The following is a 25,286-nucleotide window of genomic DNA, read 5'->3' as shown; positions in this document are numbered from 1 at the left end:
GTATTTTCCACTGTTCATTTGTACATTTTTTTATCACAACAATAAAACTATTAAGAGCCTTTTTTCCTGGGTTTTCACTCTTAGAACAGCAATAGTGTAATGCTGAGTTTGTGTGATGCCTACTTATCAGCGTTGGCACTAGTCTGTAATGCCCTGGCGCATGAGCAGATGGGCTCCCGCATTTTTCAGCATGTCTTAAAAAAAACAGATTTAGAGTTATATAAGTTATACCCTCCACAAAATAACCTTCACTCCAAATCAAAATGACATGGAAGGATTCCTACTACCAAAGATTCTTATTTCCAAGGACTATACAGCTAATGCTCTGGCAAACCAACAACCAACAAAAGAAGCACAACAGAAACCTGAAAACACCAACTGAGTGAGTCATGTTTAGTCTGAAACTACTTTTAAAGCCAAGAAAAAATTACAATGATATATTTTACTTTATAAGGACTGAATGCTAAGTTAAGGCTACCAAGCTTGCTAAGACAGAACAGATCCGGCTACAACTTCAAATTAGCACTGAGGTGTGAAGTGAGAAAAGTCAAAGCCCTTAAGCCTAATAATGGCAGGAGAGTTTCACAGCCTCCCCCACCCGAATGCAGAGGCATTTGAAGCCCCCTCTGTGCAGAGGTCTTTACAATACAGTACCCCTTTGATTAATCTATTTTATGAACTGAAATGCAGCCAGGACACTTCAATTGTAAATGACCTCAATAAGAAAGAACAGTGTTGCTTTGATCACCTCAGAAGATATCCTCCTTGCAATCTCCAAAATAAAACAGCCACAGGACAACTTTTTTTGGACGTCGTAAAGGACCATTTCCCAAAACTGAAGAGAAAAGAAATGGTGGACAGAGACTTGCTAGCTACGTTAGCTAGCAAGCAGGTATTTTACTCAAGGAATCTGCCTCCCAACAAAAGCATCTCCCAAGCGGGTGTGACACCTTCTCCCGTTGCCTGCTGCTTGGATTCCACCTGGCGATCTGTTCAACGTCCGCCATGGCCCGTCTCCCCGTCTGGTACAGGTACCCCCGCCACACGCACTCACCGCAGACTTTGGACTGATCAGAATTGTAGGTAGGCTAATTATTATGTGATCTTACTCAAACACTTTAATTAACTAGTATAGGCCTACTATTTAAGTATTTCAATCGCATACTTTTATAGCCTACTGGACTCAGAGCTACTCTCTCAAGTTATCTTGTTGGGGCGAGTGACTCTGAACTTACAATGGCTAACCCCAAGTCGTTATATATTTTTTTATTCTGATTAATACTATTTGCTTCACGACTCCTGTGCGCTTTGTTAACTATGAACTTGCTTGTTTACCTAACCATGGGACAAGCTGTTTGTTCCCACACTCGGGATTCTGACTATTGGTTACACAGACTCTTGGCCTCTCATCCTATTCTAACCAACTCTCGCCAGCTTTGAATTCATGTTACCTGATGAAATTTCTGTACAATATGATCTTATTGCCATCTGATGCACATTCAAATTTCATAGACAATTAACACTCCCTGTCCTCTGCCGTGCCCTGATTGTATTACTGCTTATGATATCTGGAAATGTTTATGTACACCCTGGACCATCTACTGTTGCTAGCCCCAATTAAGAAAGTGTTTTGAACACTGAAGTTAACCTTTCTGGTTATAACCTTTTTCGCCAAGACAGATCTTCCAAAGGTGGTGGAGTGGCAATTTTGACCAAGGAACACCTTCAGTGCTCAGTTGTCTAAACAAAGTCTGTCCCCAAACAATTTGATTTTACAGCCTGTGCTCATAATGGCTGCTCAGTGAAATTACCTGTCCTGATTTGTTATAGACACTTGCTAAAAAAACATTAAAGAGCAAGCCTTCCTGCATGACTTGGCCTCTGTAAATTGGTATAGAATCAGCTTGATTCCCTCTGTCGGAGAGGGGGAAAAAACAGGTTCAGCCCCTGGTTCGACCATGATCTGGCAGAGTTACTCCACCTCAATAATTCCATTTGGTGAAAGGCTCGGCACACGCATACTCAGGCTAACTGGCTCTCGTTCAGGCAGATGAGAAATAAGTGCACTCAGGCTATCCGGAAGGCCAAAGTTAGTTACTTTAATAGTTCTGTCTATGTGGGTCTAACAACCAAGAAGTTCTGGAAAATGGTTAAAGACCTAAAGAATAAACCCTCCTCCTCACAGCTGCCCATGTCCCTTAATGTTTATGTGGTTGTTTCTGACAAGGAGCACATGGCTGAGCTCTTTAATAACAACTTCGTTAAGTCAATATTCCTATTTGACTCAGCCATGCATCATTGCTCGTCCAACATTTCCTTATCTCCCATCCCTTCTAATGCGACTAGTCCCGATCCCTCTTTTCCCCTGCACAGCTACGAACTTTCTCCCTGCAGGGAGTCACTGAGTCTGAGGTGCTAAAAGAGCTCCTTAAACTTGACCCCAAAAAAAACATCTGGGTCAGATGGTTTAGATCCTTTATCTTCTTTAAGGTTGCAGCCCCATCATTTAACCTGCCTCTCCTCTCTGAAGAGGTTCCCATTGCTTGAAAGGCAGCCTTTAAATAAAGGGGGATTTTTTCTTAACCGACTTGTCTAAGTTAAATATTTGTATGAGATAAATAATTGTTCATTTGAACGTGCGCCTTGCGGGTTTATACTGTTCTCATTTACATTTTACTTTGTAAAAAGAAGCTGTTACCGGATTGTTTTCTTTATTGTAACTGTTACTAATCACATTTATTGTAAGAGACACCAGAACATGCTAAGTGTTGCTGTAGGCCTTTAGAATAATGCAAAACATATCCTTGACTCTATCCAAGTTGATGAGCGGGAAACAAACAATGCCAGTCTGCCTGCACAGCCGGCCCATTGAAACTACACAAACTATCCCGAAACTAATTTCACACAATAAGAGTTATCCTACTGACAAGATTAAATTGACAATCTGTTGAGTGACAATACTAGGTCTATCAGTTGTCAAATTGTACATTAAGAGATGGGCGCATCTTGTAATTGAGAGATGCAGGGAAAGAGGCATCACTTTATCAAATAGTCCATCAGAGGAAGAATATGCAGGAAATGTTTATTTATTTATATATAGTATCAGAAAGAGCATACTCTGCAGTTTCTATGACACTTACCTTTCTCAAATAACTCTCAAAATTAAAGTAGGTGCAGCTCTATTTCCAAATGTCACTTTTTCCAAGAATATCTGTGATGTCCATGCATTCGGCACATGACCACTCGCGTGGCAGCATTGCTTCTTGCTACTAAGCAAAAACTAGCAACATAATACATTTCAAATTAAAATGTTATTCTGTCAATGGATGAATATGTGTTAGAAACTAGACAGAAATTGATCATGGCGCACGTGACTTCAATGAACTAAATGATAAGGAGGGTGAAGAGGGTGATTTAATTGGATTGATCTGAATGACGAGGGTGAAGAGGGTGATTAAATTTAGAACAGTGTAATGATTATGAAGAATTGTGGCCGGTCTAAATATTTTATTATGAAAGGCTGGCAATGGTATATAAATCTGAGATCCAAATCCGACACTGGGTACAACATACATGTTTGTAGTTCACAATGGCAAGCCGAACCAAATGAATAGACGCATTGACAGCATTGCAAATGCTGCAGAATTGAGAGGAATTGGAGTCGGATGCAGGATTGGATATTGAGCTTGAAATCGACGTTGCTGATGAAGAGTCTTCATCTGATTCTGATTCAGATCGGTTCTGATTCTGACTTCGAGCCTCTGCGTCCAATGCTTGAGCTTTGCCGCAGAACAGAGCTGACAGATGGTGATCCCAACTGCCACGGTGAGACAGGAGTCTGGGAGGGATGGCACGGTTTGGGTAGAAAATAATGAAGTTTATGTGACATGCAGATGTTGCAGCACATCAGAGATTGTACTGTTGCTCATGCGCACAGAAAAGGAAATCGTATGTGGGACATGTCTATGGATAAACTCAAAGCATTTATTGCACTCTTGTATGTCTGATAGGCACACGGTGGAAAAAGCATCGATGTGGAGTCAATTTGGTTTGATAGGTATTTTTTCAGAGAGACCATGCCATTCAACCGCTTCAGAGAGACTATGCGACAGGTGCACATGAAACAACGGCCATGAAAACTGTGTGCAGTGCAACTGAATTGTTTGTGGGGCTTGCTCACACAAACCCCTGAAGCTGTGTGCTGACTGTGGTCCTGAAGCATAAAGAGATGACCAGATTGATTCATGCAGATCAAGGAATGTGTGGATGCTTGTATCTTTATCACTGGGGGCACAAAGCAAGCAAATTATATTGGATAAGCTGGGTTTTGATTGGGAAGGTGATTGACAAGGTTTGTTTCTGGGTGGCCATGGACCTCTTCTCCATGGCCCTCTTCTCCGGGGCACCAGGCACTGCCACGAGCCACACCTTCTTAAGTTCAATGGCAGACGGAAGGGAGGGTGGTGCGGCAAGTGCCGCTTCTCATACGAAAGCTGTTATTTTACCTAAAACATCAGGTGTATGCCGACACCAGCTAAGTAACTTATGCAAAGATTTAAAGTGCAATTATGTGTTTTATCTCCAGTACATTGCCATGATTGTCAGTTATGTAGCTGCTCTACTGATAATCTCAGTGCGTCCTTGCTGGGATGACACAATCAATCTACTGCCGGAGAATATCAACACCAAAACACATTGGTTCACCGTTCCACGGGAGCGGACAGTACACAGCATACCATAATGTTCTGAATAATGGCCAGGTCTACCTCTCTCCCTATTCCACTGAACCGCTTAGAAGTAACAAACACAAGTCCAACATTTATCGTAAACTGTTAAACTACCTGTTCACTACCCTCCTGCTCTCCGGGGATGAGCAACTCAATCCTGGGCCTGACATCACCGAGCCAGGGATACTCACCTGAGTGGAAAGCAGTGGATGACCTCGTCCACTGATTGTCGCCGCTGCGGAACTGGTTGAGTGCTATGGTCCCATGGTTTCTCTCGACTCACCCAGCTCCAGGATGGAATTTGACTCTTCAAACATACCCAAGTCGCTATATGCGATCCCTGACTCTGCTTCTGGTACGCAAGTTGTTTTAATTAGTTCCCCGCATCTAGTGCAGGCGGGAGGGATTGTTAATTGTGCTACCGAACTGCCCCTAATTAAACAGCCTAAACGCAGCCATCAGAAAACACAGAAAAGTTTAACTTTTTTCAATGTGTCAATCCCTCGCGAGTCATCTGGGACCCACGAGCTAAGCCCAACGGTCTACTAGCGTCATTCCAAAAAGTGATCAAATTCAACATCTTCTCAGACTCTAACCTTGACTTCCTCTGCCTTTCAGAGACATGGCTCCATAAAAACTCTCCATATGCTGCTTTGATTGTGCCTGGCTACAATGTTTTCAGGAGAGACAGGATTGAAGGAAGAGGAGGGGGTCTGATGATTTACATTAAAGAACATATCCGATGTAAACAAATTGAGTGGTCATGTGATAATGAACTAGAATGTATTGGCCTGAACGTTACACTAAATGTCTTTTACCCTTATTGGAATGTATAGACAACCTTCCACCCAAAGTGTGTTTTTATATCAGTTTAATAACATGCTTAGGGAATGTGATTTTGGGAAAGAGGTCATCTTAATCGGAGTCTTGTAGGAAAACCCTCAAACGGATCACTAATACCTTTGACCTTACACAGCTAGTTAAAGGGCCAAGCAGGGTGACTTGTTGCTCTAAAACACTGATTGATTTGGTGTTCAGTAATAAACCAGAGAGAGTGACTAAATCATTCAATATGGTTCCTGGGCTATCTGATCATAATCTGACACTTATAGCCAGAAAGCTTTCTAAGAGCAAGTTTAACCTCTCTACTTGTTAGAAAGCTGGATCAACTAAGAATACCTAAGCGGACACAGCGCGTGTGCGAGCGTCGCAAAATACATTTAGAAATCCATGTTATTCAATTATTGCACCCACACTGCTCGTGCGTGCGCCAACGAGCGTCTGCGTTGCCAAGGGCTAAAATAGAAGTCCTTTCTATTTCTGACGCAGATCGCGCTACAAGTCCTGCCTATCCCCTCTCCTCACTGGTTTATAGAAGCAGGTAAGACAAAATGTTTTGCCGGTTGTCATGGTTATACCATGAAAGTGTAGATGCCAATCACCATATAAATTCAAAGATGAAAAAGCATGGAAGGACGAGAGATCAGAGTGAGCAATGACTAGAAACGATTCGGTTGACCGTTTTATGTGTGGATTAATTGTCGGAGTAGAGGACCTTGTGCATTTCAGGTAAAATAACAACTTAGTGTTTATATCTCAGGACAAATTAGCTAGAAACAACAAGCTAGCTAAATAGGACAAATCAGCTAGCAAGTACAAGCTAACTAGCTAAATTGCCATACATGATTCATGCTTTCAACCTGTCCCCAAATTAATGTCATTGGTTCAGAGTTTGTTTTGATATTTAACCTGCGTGTTGTGATCGCGTTTGGTGTAGGGGAACAAAATACATTTATGCACGATAGCACACGCGCGCAGCCGGTTTGGGTTCCATGTAAGAGTGAATTAAATTATTTTGAAAATGCAATTAAGGGAATTAACTGGAACGATCTCTTGTCCTATACAGATGTGGAAGCTGATAGTCAGGTTTTTCTATCCACAATCCAGACTACAATAAATGGTTTCCTAAAGAAAATCAAATCCAATCCTGGCCAAAAGAGCACTCTTCCTTGGCTAAATGAAGAAATCTGGAAATTGATGAAAGAACGAGATTGGCTCTAAAAACAGCCCTAAAATCCAAATCCGAGCATGACAGATGTAGGTTTACCATGTTGAGAAATAAGATGATGAAAGAAATCAGACAGGCCAAGGCAAACATTTTTATTAACATAATTGGTGAAGCAAAGGGAAATTCTAAATTGATCTGGGAGAATCGAAAAAAGTAGGGAAAGACCATAGTAACACCGCAAAAAGACTAGAAATCGTGGTGAATAACAAACACATGCAGTCTAAATAGCAATAGCCTTCAATTCCTACTTTATTGACTCTGTCAGGGTACTGACACAGAACCCCTCCACTGGTTTCTTGGGCTCAGTGCTAGTAAATGACGCTCAACCCGTCTTCATTATAAGGGAGGTTTGTGAGTCAAAGGTGAACAAGGTGATTAGCTCACTAAAGAACTCTAAAGCCAAAGACGTGTTTGGACTGGACTTAAAAACTACAAAGAGTCACTCATTGGCCCCATTACTAAGGTCACCAAAACACATCTATTGGTCCGGGGGTGTTTCCAAGGGTATGGAAGTCGGCCATAATAACGGCTATCTTTAAATTGGGTGACCCTGCTGACGTGAGTAACTACAGGCCCCTTAGTATACTACCTGTGGTGTCGAATGTTCTTGAAAAGTGTGTAGCAGAACAGATGATTGCCCACCTCAACAACAGCCCCTTCACATTACACTCCATGCAGTTTGGATTCAGAGCGAAACACTCCACAGAAACGGCCAACTGCTTTCTTCTGGAAAATGTTTAGTCCAAGATGGACAAAGGGGACGTTGTTGGGGCTGTGTTTCTGGACCTAAGGAAGGCTTTTGATACTGTTAACCATGAGATTCTCATCACAAAATTGTCCAAGTTCAACTTTTCCCCCGATGACTTAAGATGGATGAAATCATACCTTGAAGGCAGAACTCAGTATGTCAGAGTGAGCAATGAGCTGTCACCCACTCTTAGCTATGATGTGGGCGTGCCCCAAGGGTTAATACTGTGGCCCCTCCTTTTCAGCCTGTGCATTAATGATCTGCCTTTTGTCTGTACTGGGTCTGCAGTTCAAATGTATGCAGATGATACAATGATACATGTGCATGCAAAGAGCAAACAACAAGCTGCACAAGAACTCACCACTGTAATGGTCCAGGTTACAAAGTGCCTCAGTGACTTGTGTTTGCATCTCAATGTGAAAAAAAACTGTCTGCATGTTCTTTACAAAGAGGGCAACAGGTGCTTCTGAGCCAGATGTCTACGTGTCAGGGGAGAAGCTCCAGGTGGTATCTGTTTTTAAGTACCTTGGCATCATACTTGATTCCAACCTCCTCTTTTAAAAAGCAGGTGAAAAAGGTAATTCAAATAACCAAATTCAACCTAGCTAATTTCCGATTTATACAACATTGTTTGACTACAGAGGTAGCAAAACTGTACTTCAAATCTATGACACTCCCCAACTTAACATACTGCTTGACTAGTTGGGCCCAAGCTTGCTGTACAACATTAAAACCCATTCAGTCTGTCTACAAACAGGCTCTCAAAGTGCTTGATAGGAAGCCCAATAGCCATCCTTACTGTTACATCCTCAGAAAGCATGAGCTCCTGAGTTGGGAAAATCTTGTGCAATACACCGACGCATGTCTAAATGGCCTGGCTCCCCCTCCACTCAATATTTTTATTAAACAGAAAAACCAAACATATGGCAGCTGATCCACAAGTTCCGCCATGACAGGTGACTGTATAGTTCCCTTAAGGAAAAGCACCTTTGTATTGCCGCTTTCCATGTTGTCTGTTGCTTGTGAGGGGTTGAAACACTTTGTTGCTTTTATGGATTTTGTCTTGTTGCTTTTTGTGCCATGTTGCTCTGTCTGTATGCTACGTCTTGCTTGTCCTATGTTGCTCTGCGTGTGCTCACTGCTCATTGATTGTCTGTATTGTAATTGTTTTTAATAACCTGCCCAGGGACTGCGTTCGAAAATTAGCCGGCTGGCTAAAACCGGCACTTTTACTGAAACGTTGATGATGTGCACTGTCCCTGTAAAAATAAATAAACTCAAACTCATAAAGGCAAGCATATGAGGGCACAATACAGTGTTCAATACAATCAACAAATGACTTTTAATATCTTGTTCATCCTTTACAATTGTTAATGCACTGGTGCTTTTATTCAGGAATAGGGCAAATCATTTAACCAATGCACCTGGCTGGTTATATTATCATCTTTCTTGTTTCTACTTTGTCAAAAGAAGCTTTAACCGGGCTTTATTAATTACTAGAACTCGACTACTAATCGAATCTAGAAATAAAAGTTTATCAAATGGATTACACTGAAATGTTTTTACGAAAATAGCCTACAGGCCTATGCTTTTTCTAAGACTTTGTAGAATAATACAAAACAAATCTTTGACTATCCATACTGAACAAAAATAAAAAAATTAAAACATGTAAAATGTTGGTCCCATGTTTCAAGAACTGAAGTAAAAGATCTCAGAAATGTTCCCTATGCACAAAAAGCTTATTTCTCTCAAATTGCATGCAGAAATGTTTTATATTTCTGTTATTGAGCATTTATCATTTGCCAAGATAATTCATACACCTGACAGGTGTTGAATATCAAGAAGCTGATTAAACAGCGTGATCATTACACAGGTGCACCTTGTGCTGGGTACAAGGAAATGCAACTCCAAAATGCGCAGTTTTTTCACAACACAATGCGATAGAGTTTTGAGGGAGAGTGCAATTGGAGTACTGAATAGAGGAAGGTCCACCAGAGCTGTTGCCAGGTAATTTTATGTTAATTTCTTTACCATAAGCCACCTCCAACGTCATTTTAGACAATTTGGCAGTATGTCCCACCGACCTCACAACCGCAGACCACGTGTAACCACGCCAACCCAGGACCTCCACATCCAGCTTCTTCACCTGCAGGATCATCGGAGACCAGCCACCCAGACAGCTGATGAAACTGAGGAGTATTTCTGTCTGTAATAAAGCCATTTTGTGGGGAAAAACGTATTCTGATTGTCTGGGTCTTACTCCCCAGTCGGTGGGCCTATGCCCTCCAAGGCCCACCCAACGCTGTGCCCCTGCCCAGTCATGTGAAATTCATGGATTAAGGCCTAATGAATTTATTTCAATTGACTGATTTCCTTATATGAACAGTAACTTAGTGAAATTATTATTATTATGTTGCGTTTATATTTTTGTTCAGCAAAAACAAATAGCAATTAATATTTCTTCATGCAATTAATCCTTTCTAATAGTTGATGCACTATTCATCAAGCATTGGTGCTTATGTTTGTGCACCTTGAGGGTTGATATGTTACCTCTTATGTAGCAACATTTGAAATGGTTTTTTAATTTGGATAAAAGTAGAGACTCAGAGCTAGAAAATTGAATATCATACACTCTAGTTGAAAAACAATGGGAAAGTAATTCTACTTTGAAAGTTGATAAACTTTCAACAGCACTTTTGAGAAAATGGTCCTTGAATGTTTTTTTACACCTACTGGAGAGCTCTTCTTTGTCGACACCCATTTAGCATCGTTCACACCCTCTTAAGCCTTAGCCCCACCCATCTCTTTAAGGATTCACTTCATTTGCTAAACAGAGTGATTAGTTTAATAAACAACCAAATATTTCAAGATTAAAAGTGGATAAAGTAGTAGCCTACAATAAGGAAAAACTTCAGGTAAAAATAGTCTAGTCCTTGGCCGACATCCTAATCTGATTTTGGTGCAGGTCATGTTGTTCTTCACGTTACCGTCTATCACATCACACTATATCAAATAAAAAAGTTGATTTGTCACATGCACAGGAAACAGGTGTAAACAGTACAGTTAAATTTTTACTTGCATAGTAGCAATATCAAAAAGAGAAAGTGTCCAGATACAAATATTTTATAATTATTAGATGACGCTTACCTGGCACACTTGTCTAAATTGATAGGTCATGTGAAGGAAATGCTATAACCAACCGCCGCCAGCCACATCTAGCTAAGTGGATGGGTCATTGTTGTCTAGACATGTACACATTTCATGAAATACAATAGATGGCCGTAATCACCCCCAGACACACCAGGCTAATTTGATGGTTCATGTAATCATCTGGGGAAGTGTTTTGTCTAGTTTAGCTAGCTAAACAATAAACCTCCATAATCCCAACTCATACCACTACCAACCAATACAAACATTGTCATAGCTGTAGTATGTATCTGCAGGTAGCTAAAGCTAACCAACCTGGTTCGATGTTAGGTAGCTATCATTAGGTTATAACTAAGAATGCAAATGTATTTCCGATTCAATTAATATTACTACACAGATCATACACGTAACGTGAGCCAGCAAACTGACATTCGCTAGCTAGCTACCAGCACACTTTAACGTGCAATGAAAACCACTTTGACAAAATTAGAAACTTATATTATTGTATACATGGATGAACGCTTCACGGAAGACTAAACATTTAACTTTGTTTTCTTTGGAGCTACATCTCGTTTGGCCAGCATTGTGTCAAGCCACTCCGGTACACACTGACCATGGCAAATCAGTAGCAAATCACTTTTTCCAACTGATCTGCCTATAGCCCCAAAGTTGAGAAAAGTAGCAAAACTTCTGTAGTTCTCCATGGCTAAATGTTATATATATTTTTTAAATGACATGGTAGAAAGGACTATCAACACATACTGAGCAGCTCACATTATAAACAGAAGCATGCTATATAGCAGACCAATCCAAACTCATCTCCCGGCATGTCCAGTCCATTCATTATCTCAGCCAATCATGGCTAGCGGGAAGGTTTTTTTTTTCGCCCATTGGCTAAACCAACTAGGCATGTAATTTAACAATTTTATTTGTATTTATGGATGGAATATACATTTGTTATTGAGCCACATGAAAGTTCAAAAGCTCCAGAAGGCATTTCTGCCCAAAAAATGCATTTTGATTAAACAAATTGTTTACTTTCAAATGCCTCTTCTGTGAAGAAGTAACGTGCGATATGCACCTAGTTTAGCTGAAAAGAGTCACATATGTATCTGTTGAATATGCAAAGGAGGCGCCCTGCAAGGTTCTCTAGCGGTTACATTTAGGCTGAAAGGCCAGGGGGTTCTAGTGTTAAAGGGTTAAGCCTAGGCCAACTCACCAAACAGATGTTGTGGCCGTAACTCATCACCATGCAGTGTTCAATTTGAAATTGTTAATCCATTTAGAAAATTCCAAACACAGGCAGAATAAACTTCATCGAATGTCTGTACATCGAAAAGAGGACAGATTTAGTTTTATAACTGACAAGATTGGCTTTCAACTTGCCAAATTGAGCCAAGTTTCAAGTGAACTGTTAAAGATGTGTGATGCGCATCACTTTGCAGTGGCAACTGTTTTCATTCTGAAAAATAATCGGTTATACTTTATTCTGTTACTTTTTAAAAAAACTATAAAATAGGTGTCTTGAATGTAATGTGGGCTCTGGAATTAATATCTTCTTGTCTGCTAAAGTATCAAAACAAGGCTGTCATTGCACAGCCATAGGCTTCTTCAAGCAAGTGCCACTGCTGAGGGAACTGCCTTTTTGAAGATTATGTTCCACGATATAATGTATTCAGAAAGCTTTGAATATTAAATGAACACAAAATGTTGACGACTTCGTTACTTAGCGACTTTTGAGTAATAAAATGTAAAGTATGCTAATATTTTATTAAACTTTTTTTTTAGGTGTTTTGACACTATTCAGACAGTAATGAAATTAGATGGGGGACAGACAAAAGGTGAAGCAGTGGGAAGGTCAGTGGGAATGCTCTGCACAGGAAATACTAATGGTTGATGGCAGTGAGTGGGTAACCAAATTATAGATTGCAGTCTCCTTGTACATAGACTGATTTCTAGGTAAGGACACAAACATTTCATAATTATTATAATCAGTCTGGAAGAAAATCCTGCTTGCTCTCCATTTATTTTTTATTTGTACTCCAGGAGGGTTAGCCAAGTGCTGGGCGTTTGAAAATGTTCTTGTTATAACAATTAACTTCTCAATCATACAACCTTCAAAAATGAATATCAATATTCAGGTGGTTTATGCCTAGTAGTTGAAGATCCTTGCCATAATCTTAATCTACATAGACACAATATACGATGTGTTTATGAGTTGTGAGTCCCCTTCCGCCATCTCTGCCTAGCATGTGCACAATACTAAAATGGCCTGGAGCATTTAATATCCAATGCTTATTCAAAACTGTCCACTAATGGCTGCAAAAATACATAGATTGATACAATTAATTTTCAAAGGCACAAGTAGGCATATTAGACGGTGGCAAAATTGGAATAATAAAATACTAAGTTTGGGGAATAACAGAAGTGTTCTTTGTTAAGAATGAGAATTGTTCAGCTGATCAAACTAAATAAAGTAAATAAATAATCAAATCTCCTCAAGACAAGAGTACATAATCTGCCCCTACACCCTAACCAAGGAATCAAACTTACACTTTTGGGTTCCCAATCTGTCTGACAAAATTATTTTCAGTTACAAATCAGGTCACCCTACCAAACTCCCCTGCTTAAAACAGACTGTAGGGCTGTCTGCTGCCTTTTCATGATCACAGCTTAAAACACCAATCACCAAACGAGGGGACTAATACATGTGTTTTAAGTTGACTTTAGGACATGCTGTCAAAAGGCTGCATTCTGCAAAAGGCATGGGAGTAACAGCAACCTCATTTAGTTGACATTGTACATAAAACAGCGTCCAGCATTTTTTTTTTTTTTTTTTTCTATAAACTCAGCGGAGAAGGCTCCCCGCTCCATTCAACTCCACTCTAATCTTGAGGGGGGTTTCTTTAAAACGCGCATCCCATCCATAACATAACGAGACCAATCAAATGTGCCGTGGTTCACAGTGCTGGGGCAAGACAGGTTACGATAGAGGTTCCGCGGGTGTTGTTGCAGATGCAGTAGCAGATGCTTTTTCAAAACGATTTGGAGCACATTTGAAAAGTTAACGCACAAGACAATGGACTTAAAAACAGTAATTTTCAATGCGTGAGATAGAGGTGTGGCGTGTGATCGCAAGAAAGAGCCTCAAATACGTGTGTCTCAAGGCCAATGCGAGAGAGCTGGCAGCTCGGATGTTTTTGATGTTATGTAAAGAAATGGGAATGTGTATGATTTAACTTCAGGTTAATCTTCCTTCAAAATGGTTGCTCAAAGCTGCACGCATAGTGGCTGTTGAAGTACCACAGTAGAGACAGACAGCACTAACAAGTGCACACTGCACAGAGCATGTTGTGTGTTGGGCTTAAAAGGGTCCGTGCGAAAACACGTTAGCTTAAAAGTGTCCTTGCGGTGAAGAAATGGAGATGCGATTAACGCGTTAACTTTGACATCCCTTAATGTAATACTTGTCAGCAGTTACTTCCATGCCTACAAAACATCACATCAATTGTTCTGTAAAGCAATGTTATAAAGACATGGCTTATTGTAAAAACACCTGTAGTATTTTAGTAACTTCTCATAATATCATAACCTTCGTGTCAAATTTGGTGAATGTCAATATTTATCATTGGCCACTGTTACTACATGAAAACATAATACAGATGCATGTAAAACAAATCAATAACATAAATTATGTATGAATAACAACGAGACTAGTGGTCTTGTAAATCCACACAGTCTGCCTTGTCTAGACTAGGACCTATAGAACTCACCCCTCTCTTTCTTGGGAGACACCTCTGGTTGTTTCCGGGTCACTGGGGGCTGTTGAATGGGGCGTGATGACGTTGGAGTAGTCTGGAGGAAGACGGTAAAACAACATAAAAAAACAACAACAAAACTACATCCAGATGGGATCCAAAGAGAAAAAAAACTAATAAATATATATAGGTGTGAGCAGCAATGAATGGGGTTCACAGAATGACAGAAAGGACACAAGATCAGTTGCATAACAAAGCAAGCACTCTATCATGTGGACCTTTTATGTGCAATCAGTGAAAGCATTACCATGTTTCTCTCTCATTACCACCAGGATGAAGCAAGGACGCAAGTGAAATTCAGTCTAGTGCTGTAGGTTGGTTATCTTTGAATGCAGCAGATAAACTTCTAAGGACATATACATAAGGTTTACATACCAAATGTCATGACCCCAATTCCATCATTTCAGTTCTTATAACCCTAGTGTGATATGGTGCTATCAAATGGTGTAGAATGGCCAAATGCAGCAACGAATCATTCTCAAATGGCTAATTCATTGAGTGCCTTTAGAATGTATTCACACCCATTGATTTTTTTCACATTTTGTTGTGTTACAGACTGAATTTAAAATGCATTAAATTGAGATTTTGTGTCGCTGGTCTACACACAATGCCCATTGTGTGTACAAATTAATAAAACATGAAATGTCTTGAGTCAATAAGTATTCAACCCATTTCTTATGGCAAGCCTAAATTAGACCACAAGTATACATTTGGTTAACAAGTCACAAAAGAAGTTGCATCTATTCACTCGGTCTGCAAAAATAGTGTTTGACATGATTTTGGAATGACTACCTCATTTCTGTACCCCACACATACAGATAATTGTAAGGTCCCTCAGTTTGGCAGTGAATTTCAAACACAGATTTAACCACAAAGACCAGGAAGGTATTCCAATGCCTCGCAAAGACAGGCATCTATTGGTAGATGGGTAAAAATAAAAATAGCAGACATTGAATATCCCTTTGAGCATGGTGAAGTTATAACACTTTGGATGGTGTATCAATACACCCATTCACTACAAAGACACAGGCGTCCTTCCTAACTCAGTTTCCGGAGAGGAAAGAAACCGCTCAGAGATTCCACCATGAGGCCAATGGCGACTTTAAAACAGTTACAGGGTTTAATTGCTGTGAGAGGAGAAAACTGATGATGGATCAACAACATTGTTGTTAGTACACAATACTAACCTAAATGACAAAGTGAAAATAAGGAAGCCTGTACAGAATACAAAATATTCCAAAAACAGGCATCCTGTTTGCAATAAGGCACTAATGTAAAGCTGCAAAAAAATGTGTCAAAGAAATTAACTTCATGTCCTGAATACAAAGCGTTGTGTGTGTGGGGCAAATCCAACATGACACACCCCGCATCAAGAATGATGGTGGCTGCATCATGTTATGGGTATGCCTGTCATCAAATTCACATTTCAGCAGGCCAATAACCTTAAACACAAGGCCTGGAGTTTCTTACCAAGATGACATTGAATGTTCTTGAGTAGCCTAGTTACAGACTTGAAAATGGCTGTCGAGCAATGATCAAGCAACTCTTAACGAATAATGTATTGAGTGACTGATCTGGTCAGAAAGGAACCGAAATACAAAGGGAGTTGCCCAATCAATGCTTGGTACACAAAAGCCAGGAGGAGAGAGAGGTCCATTACACACAGTAGCGGTCAGTGGAATTATTTTTTCATGAGCATGGGCTTGTGTCTATTACAGCATATTAGATGACTCATTCATATTCCATTCCCCCCAGCTGATTGTAACAGCGATAGGTTTAGGCTACAACATGATACTCAAATTTGTCCTATACACATCATGAGGTTGCTACAACATAGCTTATGAATAAAAAGTTTACAATGTAGGTGCACACAGGTCGAGAGAAAAATGTAAGGTGACAGACATCGACAAACAGTAACACATTCAATACCGCATTGCACACTCTTCAAATCAAATCACATTTTATTGGTCGCATACACATGGTTAACAGATGTTAATGCGAGCGTAGTGAAATGCTTGTGCTTCTAGTTCCGACTGTGCAGTAATATCTAACATGTCATCTAACAATTTCACAACAACCACCTTATACACACAAGTGTAATGGAATGAATAAGAATATGTACATACAACTATATGGATGAGCGATGGCGGTGCGGCATGGGCAAGATGCAGTAGATGGTATAGAGTACAGTTTATACAGTTGAAATTGGAAGATTACATACACCTTAGCCAAATGCATTTAAACTCAGTTTTTCACAATTCCTGACATTTAATCCTAGTAAGAATTCCCTGTCTTAGGTCAGTTAGGATCACCACAATATTTTAAGAATGTGAAATGTCAGAATAATAGCAGAGAGAAGGATTTATTTCAGCTTTTATTTCTTTCCTCACGTTCCCAGGGGGTCAGAAGTTTACATACACTCAATAAGTATTTGGTAGGATTGCTATTAAATTGTTTAACTTGGGTCAAACGTTTCGGGAAGCCTTCCACAAGCTTCCCACAACAAGTTGGGTGACTTTTGGCCGATTCCTCCTGACAGAGATGGTGTCACAGAGTCAGGTTTGTAGGCCTCCTTGCTCGCACACTTTTTCAGTTCTTTGCACACATTTTCTATGGGATTGAGGTCCGTAGCAGTAAGACGTCTTGTCGTGTCGTGTCCCTTGTATATATCGTTTTTTTCCATTTTTACATATTTTTCTTCGCATATCTTTTAAAACATTTTGCTAAACCTCAACTTCTAAATACTCTCCTGCAACCCGCCTCACCCAAATGTAGCAATTTTTCCTAAAGTATTTATATTTACTTCAGATCTGGAACCCCTCAACAGAAGCTAGCCAGCTAACTACCAGCTATCAGTCAGCAAAACATTGCTAGCGGTCTTCAGCTAACCGGTCATCAGCTAACCTTTAGCTCGGAAAGCTCTCGCCAGTTCGAACAACGCGACTCTAACCAGAGCATAACGGACCTATTATTTTTTTATCCCCGGATTCCCACCGGATTCCCACCGCAAACGGAACATTTCCAGCTGGATCTTCACAACTAGCTATCTAGCTAACCGCAACCCCGGATGATTACTCCTGGCTAGCGTTTCCACCCACTTAGCTTGAAGCTAGCCCGGCCAGAGCTCCTGTGCTACCACCGTAGCATACTCCTGGGCTACAATATCCGGACCCACGACCGGTCTATCGATGTCACCGCATGAAGAGGAATAAACAGACTCACCCCATCGCGACATCCCCCAAAGGCTAACTCTCTAGCCCTTGCCATCTCCTTGCTTGCTAATTCGGCCTGCTAACTGCTAGCTTGTTTAGCCCCGGTCCGCTAACTGCTAACTTGTTTAGCCCCGGCCTACTAACTGTTAGCTTGTTAGCACAGGCCTGCTAACCGTCTAAATTGCCGCGTCCCAAACACTCACTGGACCCATATTTACTTTCTATCTCTTTTCGATTTTTAATTTGTTTATACCTTCCGGTAACCTGCCTCACCCAATGTGATACGGAATCGCTATTATTTTTAATTTTTAGAACACACTCAAGAACCTCCAGAAGCTAACCAGCTAACTAGCTACAAGCTATTTAGTCATTGTTAGTTTTTTTTACCTGGATAACACTCGCCAGTCCAGCTTCCCTGCCCCATCCACCGCTGCCCCCTGGACACTGATCACTTGGCTACATAGCTGATGCATGCTGGACTGTCCATTAATCACGGTACTCCATTCTGCTTGTTTATGTTTTATCTGTCGGCCCCAACCGCACTCAGGCTCTGTGTGTAGTTAATCCGACCCTCCCTGCCTAGTCAATTCCATTTTACCTGCTGTTGTTGTGCTAGCTGATTAGCTGTTGTTGACTCACCTACTGTTTTAGCTAGCTCTCCCAATTCAACACCTGTGATTACTGTATGCCTCGCTGTATGTCCCTCTCAAATGTCAATATGCCTTGTATACTGTTGCTCAGGTTAGTTATCATTGTTTTAGTTTACAATGGAGCCCCTAGTTCCACTCTTCATACCCCTGATACCTCCTTTGTCCCACCTCCCACACATGCGGTGACCTCACCCATTACAACCAGCATGTCCAGAGATACAACCTCTCTCATCATCACCCAGTGCCTGGGCTTACCTCCGCTGTACCCGCACCCCACCATGCCCCTGTCTGCGCATTATGCCCTGAATATATTCTACCATGCCCAGAAACCTGCTTATTCTCTGTCCCCAACGCTCTAGGCGACCAGTTTTGATAGCCTTTAGCCGCACCCTCATACTACTCCTCCTCTGTTCCGCGGGTGATGTGGAGGTAAATCCAGGCCCTGCATGTCCCCAGGCACCCTCATTTGTTGACTTCTGTGATCGAAAAAGCCTTGGTTTCATGCATGTCAACATCAGAAGCCTCCTCCCTAAGTTTGTTTTACTCACTGCTTTAGCACACTCTGCTAACCCTGATGTCCTTGCCGTGTCTGAATCCTGGCTCAGGAAGGCCACCAAAAATTCTGAGATTTCCATACCCAACTATAACATCTTCCGCCAAGATAGAACTGCCAATGTCATACTTTCCAGGTCCATACACAAACAGTTCGAACTACTAATTTTGAAAATTACTCTCTCCAGAAATAAGTCTCTCACTGTTGCCGCCTGCTACCGACCCCCCTCAGCTCCCAGCTGTGCCCTGGACACCATTTGTGAATTGATCGCCCCCCATCTAGCTTCAGAGTTTGTTCTGTTAGGTGACCTAAACTGGGATATGCTTAAAACCCCGGCAGTCCTACAATCTAAACTAGATGCCCTCAATCTCACACAAATCATCAAGGAACCCACCAGGTACAACCCTAACTCTGTAAACAAGGGCACCCTCATAGACATCATCCTGACCAACTGGCCCTCCAAATACAACTCCGCTGTCTTCAACCAGGATCTCAGCGATCACTGCCTCATTGCCTGTATCCGCTACGGAGCCGCAGTCAAACGACCACCCCTCATCACTGTCAAACGCTCCCTAAAACACTTCTGTGAGCAGGCCTTTCTAATCGACCTGGCCCGGGTATCCTGGAAGGACATTGACCTCATCCCGTCAGTTGAGGATGCCTGGTCATTCTTTAAAAGTAACTTCCTCACCATTTTAGATAAGCATGCTCCGTTCAAAAAATGCAGAACTAAGAACAGATATAGCCCATGGTTCACTCCAGACCTGACTGCCCTCGACCAGCACAAAAACATCCTGTGGCGGTCTGCAATAGCATCGAATAGTCCCCGCGATATGTAACTGTTCAGGGAAGTCAGGAACCAATACACGCAGTCAGTCAGGAAAGCTAAGGCCAGCTTCTTCAGGCAGAAGTTTGCATCCTGTAGCTCCAACTCCAAAAAGTTCTGGGACACTGTGAAGTCCATGGAGAACAAGAGCACCTCCTCCCAGCTGCCCACTGCACTGAGGCTAGGTAACACGGTCACCACCGATAAATCCATGATTATCGAAAACTTCAACAAGCATTTCTCAACGGCAGGCCATGCCTTCCGCCTGGCTACTCCAACCTCGGCCAACAGCTCCGCCCCCCCCGCAGCTACTCGCCCAAGCCTCTCCAGGTTCTCCTTTACCCAAATCCAGATAGCAGATGTTCTGAAAGAGCTGCAAGACCCAAACTGTTACAGACCTATATCCATCCTGCCCTGCCTGTCTTCGAAAGCCAAGTCAACAAACACGTCACTGACCATCTCGAATCCCACCGTACCTTCTCCGCTGTGCAATCTGGTATATATCAATGATGTTGCTCTTGCTGCGGGCGATTCCCTGATCCACCTCTACGCAAACGACACCATTCTATATACTTCCGGCCCGTCCTTGGACACTGTGCTATCTAACCTCCAAACGAGCTTCAATGCCATACAACACTCCTTCCGTGGCCTCCAACTGCTCTTAAACGCTAGTAAAACCAAATGCATGCTTTTCAATCGTTCGCTGTCTGCACCCGCACGCCTGACCAGCATCACCACCCTGGATGGTTCCGACCTTGAATATGTGGACATCTATAAGTACCTAGGTGTCTGGCTAGACTGTAAACTCTCCTTCCAGACTCATTTCAAACATCTCCAATCGAAAATGAAATCAAGAGTCGGCTTTCTATTCCGCAACAAAGCCTCCTTCACTCACGCCGCCAAACTTACCCTAGTAAAACTGACTATCCTACCGATCCACGACTTCGGCGATGTCATCTACAAAATTGCTTCCAACACTCTACTCAGCAAACTGGATGCAGTTTATCACAGTGCCATCCGTTTTGTCACTAAAGCACCTTATACCACCCACCACTGCGACTTGTATGCTCTAGTCGGCTGGCCCTCGCTACATATTCGTCGCCAGACCCACTGGCTCCAGGTCATCTACAAGTCCATGCTAGGTAAAGCTCCGCCTTATCTCAGTTCACTGGTCACGATGGCAACACCCATCCGTAGCACGCGCTCCAGCAGGTGTATCTCACTGATCATCCCTAAAGCCAACACCTCATTTGGCCGCCTTCGTTCCAGTTCTCTGCTGCCTGTGACTGGAACGAATTGCAAAAATCGCTGAAGTTGGACACTTTTATCTCCCTCACCAACTTCAAACATCTGCTATCTGAGCAGCTAACCGATCGCTGCAGCAGTACATAGTCTATTGGTAAATAGCCCACCCATTTTCACCTACCTCATCCCCATACTGTTTTTATTTATTTACTTTTCTGCTCTTTTGCACACCAATATCTCTACCTGTACATGACCATCTGATCATTTATCACTCCAGTGTTAATCTGCAAAATTGTAATTATTCGCCTACCTCCTCATGCCTTTTGCACACAATGTATATAGACTCCCCTTTTTTTCTACTGTGTTATTGACTTGTTAATTGTTTACTCCATGTGTAACTCTCTGTTGTCTGTTCACACTGCTATGCTTTATCTTGGCCAGCTCGCAGTTGCAAATGAGAACTTGTTCTCAACTAGCCTACCTGGTTAAATAAAGGTGAAAAAAAAGAAGAAAAAAAAAGATGTCCACTCCAATACCTTGACTTTGTTGTCCTTAAGCCATTTTGCCACAACTTTGGAAGTATGCTTGGGGTCATTGTCAATTTTAAAGTCCCATTTGCGACCAAGTTCTAACTTCCTGACTGATGTCTTGAGATGTTGCTTCGATATATCCACAACATTTTCCTTCCTCATAAAGCCATCTATTTTGTGACGTTCATCAGTCCCTCCTGCAGCAAAGCACCCCCACAACATGATGCTGCCACCCCCGTGCTTCACGGTTGAGATGGTGTTCTTCGGCTTGCAAGCCTCCCCCTTTTTCCTCCAAACATAACGTTGGTCATTATGCCCAAAAAGTTACATTTGTTTCATCAGACCAGAGGACATTTCTCCAAAAAGTACGATCTTTGTCCCCATGTGAGCGGCAAAACGTAGTCCTGATTTTTTATGGTGGGCTTGGAGCAGTGGCTTCTTCCTTGCTGAGCGGCCTTTCAGGTTATGTCGATATAGGACTCGTTTTACTGTGGATATAGATACTTTTGTATCTGTTTCATCCAGAATCTTCACAAGGTCCTTTGCTGTTGTTCTGGAATTGATTTGCACTTTTCGCACCAAAGTACGTTCATCTCTAGGAGACAACGCGTCTCCTTCCTGAGCGGTATGACAGCTGCGTGGTCCCATGGTTTTCATACTTGCGTACTATTGTTTGTACAGCTGAACGTGGTACCTTCAGGCATTTGGAAATTGCTCCCAAGGATGAACCAGACTTTTGAGGTATACCATTTTTTCCTCCTGAGATCTTGGCTGATGTCTTTTGATTTCATTTGATGTCAAGCAAGGAGGCACTGAGTTTGAAGGTTTGTCTTGAAATACATCCACAGGTATACCTCCAATTGACTCAAATTTTGTCAATTAGCCAATCAGATGCTCCTAAAGCCATGACATGATTTTCTGGAATTTTCTAAGCTGTTAAAAGGCACAGTCAACTTAGTGTATGTAAACTTCTGACCCACTGGAATTGTGATGCAGTGAATAATAAGTGAAATAATCTGTCTGTAAACAATTATTGGAAAAAAACTTGTCATACACAAAGTAGGTTTCCTAACCAACTTGCCAAAACTATAGTTTGTTAACAATACATTTGTGGAGTGGTTGAAATACAAGTGTATGTAAACCTCCCACTTCAGCTGTTCACATGAAATGAGTAATGTAGGGTATGTAACAATTATATAAAGTGGCATTGTTTATAGTGACTAGTGATATATTTATTACATCCAATTTTTTATTATTAACATGGCTAGAGATTTGAGTCAGTATGTTGGCAGCAGCCACTCAATGTTAGTGATGGCTGTTTAACAGTCAGATGGCCTTGAGATAGAAGCTGTTTTTCAGTCTCTCGGTCCCCAGCTTTGATGCACCTGTACTGACCTAGCCTTCTGGATGATAGTGGGGTGAACAGGCAGTGGCTCGGGTGGTTGTTGTCCTTGATGATCTTTTTGGCCTTCCTGTGACATCGGGTGGTGTAGGTGTCCTGGAGGGCAGGTAGTTTGCCCCCGGTGATGCGTTGTGCAGACCTCACTACCCTTTGGAGAGCCTTACGGTTGTGGGCGGAGTAGTTGCCGTACCAGGCAGTGATACAGCCCGACAGGATGCTCTCGATTGTGCATCTGTAAAAGTTTGTGAGTGTTTTCAGTGACAAGCCAATTTTCTTCACTCTCCTGAGGTTGAAGAGGCACTGTTGTGCCTTCTTCACCATGCCGTCTGTGTGTGAGGACCATTTCAGTTTGTTCGTGATGTGTACGCCGAGGAATGTAAAAAACATTCCACCTTCTCCACTTCTGTCCCGTCGATGTGGATAGGGGGGTTCTCCCTCTGCTGTTTCCTAAAGTCCACAATCATCTCCTTAGTTTTGTTGACGTTGATGACGAGACGGCCACAGGGAGGAGGTGAGGGCCCTCAGAGTGTGGTGTCAGGAAAATAACCTCACTTATTATCAGAGGGCCCTCACCTCCTCCCTGTGGCCGTCTCGTCATTGTTGGTAATCAAGCCTGCCACTGTAGTGTCGTCTGCAAACTTGATGATTGAGTTGGATGTGTGCAGTCCACACAGTCATGGGTGAACAGGGAGTACAGGAAAGGGCTGAGAACGCACCTTTGTGGGGCCCCAGTGTTGAGGATTGAGCCCCAGTGTTGAGCGGGGTGGAGATGTTTCCTACCCTCACCACCTGGGGGCGGCCCGTCAAAGTCCAGGACCCAGCTGCACAGAGCGGGTCTGGAGCTTAATGACGAGTTGAGGGTACTATGGTGCTAAATGCTGAGCTGTAATCGATGAACAGCATTCTTACATTGGTATTCCTCTTGTTAGGGCAGGGTGTCAGGTAGGGTGGACGTGATATGATTCTTGACTAGTCTCTTAAAGCACTTCATGATGACAGAAGTGAGTGCAACGGGGTGATAGTTGTTTAGCTCAGCTACCTTAGCTTTCTTGGGAACAGGAACAATGGTGGCCATCTTGAAGCATGTGGGAACAGCAGACTGGGATAGGAATTGATTGAATATGTCCGTAAACACACCAGCCAGCTGGTCTGTGGATGCTCTGAGGACACGGCTAGGGATGCCGTCTAGGTCGGCAGCCTTGCCAGGGTTATCACATTTAAATGTTTTACTCACGTTGGCTGCGGTTTCAGTTTCTGGGTCAAGTTATCAAATGTTCGGTTTAAAACTGATTTTCATCTAACCAAATCCCAAAGAGTTGACCCTATCAATTTGCTGCCCTGGTAAGTGACTACATCTGTTTACCTTCAGTGAAGTGAAAACCATACATTTGGTTTTCCTTGCATTAAGCTCAAATTTCTAATCAGAAACGTTGCTTTTGAATGGCATCAAAAGTCCTGAAAAGCCATCTCAATATTAGTGACAGAATGTGACAGGATAAATAATTGTGTCACCCGCATACAGATGGATACTGGCAGAGTCAAGTCTTCCCTATATAATGTATATACAGTTTAAAAAGGATCAGACCTGGGGAACTCCTTTCGTAAGCCTAAAGAAACTCCGATTTTATACCCTCCTGTGCTACACACTGTTTTGTCAGATTGGATTGGTTCCAAAACTACCTATCAATGATTCAACACTAAACCAACCTTTTTAAGTCTATACAACAGCAGGGCATGGTCAACAGTGTCGAAGGACTTCGATAAGTCAATAAAAAGTGAAACACAGTGATGTTTCTTGTCCTGAGCACACCATCCACCGTTTCTGAGTATATTACTCGCTAATGTTCAGTCTCTGGATAATAAAGTAGACAAGCTCAGGCCGAGAATCTCCTTCCAGAGAGACATCAGTGATTGTAACATATTCGGTTTCACGGAAACATGGCTCTCTAGTCTTTGTCCATACAGCCAGCTGGATTCTCAGTATATTGTGCCAACAGGAAAGAATAACTCTCCGGGAAGAAGGTGGGGGTGTATGTTTCGTGATTGTGATAACATACAGAAACTCAAGTCCTTTTGTTTACCTTACCTAGAATACCTAGTATATTCCCCCTCAAGCCGATACCACGACGGCCCTCAAAGAACTTCACTGGACTTCATGCAAACTGGAAACAACATATCCGCATTTATTGTAGCTGGGAATTTTAAACAACGACAATTTGAGCAAAACGCAAGCGAATTTCTATCGACACATTGACTGTACTGTAGTACTCACACTGCTAAAACACTCAACCACTGCTACTCCAACTTCCAGAATGCGTACAAGGCCCTCCCCCTGCCCTCTCTTCAGCAAATCAAATCAT

General features: G+C 42.1%; 1 protein-coding gene across 3 annotated transcripts in view; it reads right to left on the bottom strand.

Moving 5' to 3' along the window:
- LOC115107604 (collagen alpha-1(XVIII) chain-like) overlaps positions 1–25,286 on the bottom strand; it is a 186,592-nt gene that overhangs the window by 47,358 nt on the left and 113,948 nt on the right. For all 3 annotated transcript variants that reach the window (XM_029631063.2, XM_029631046.2, XM_029631056.2), the window contains one exon: positions 14,464–14,545. In XM_029631063.2, the coding sequence (XP_029486923.2) occupies positions 14,464–14,545 (82 nt within the window). The remainder of the gene's footprint in view (positions 1–14,463; positions 14,546–25,286) is intronic.

This window comes from Oncorhynchus nerka, linkage group LG3 (genome assembly GCF_034236695.1).
Source record: "Oncorhynchus nerka isolate Pitt River linkage group LG3, Oner_Uvic_2.0, whole genome shotgun sequence".
NCBI classification, from domain to species: Eukaryota; Metazoa; Chordata; class Actinopteri; order Salmoniformes; family Salmonidae; genus Oncorhynchus; species Oncorhynchus nerka.
This window is presented reverse-complemented; position numbering and strand designations above follow the sequence as displayed.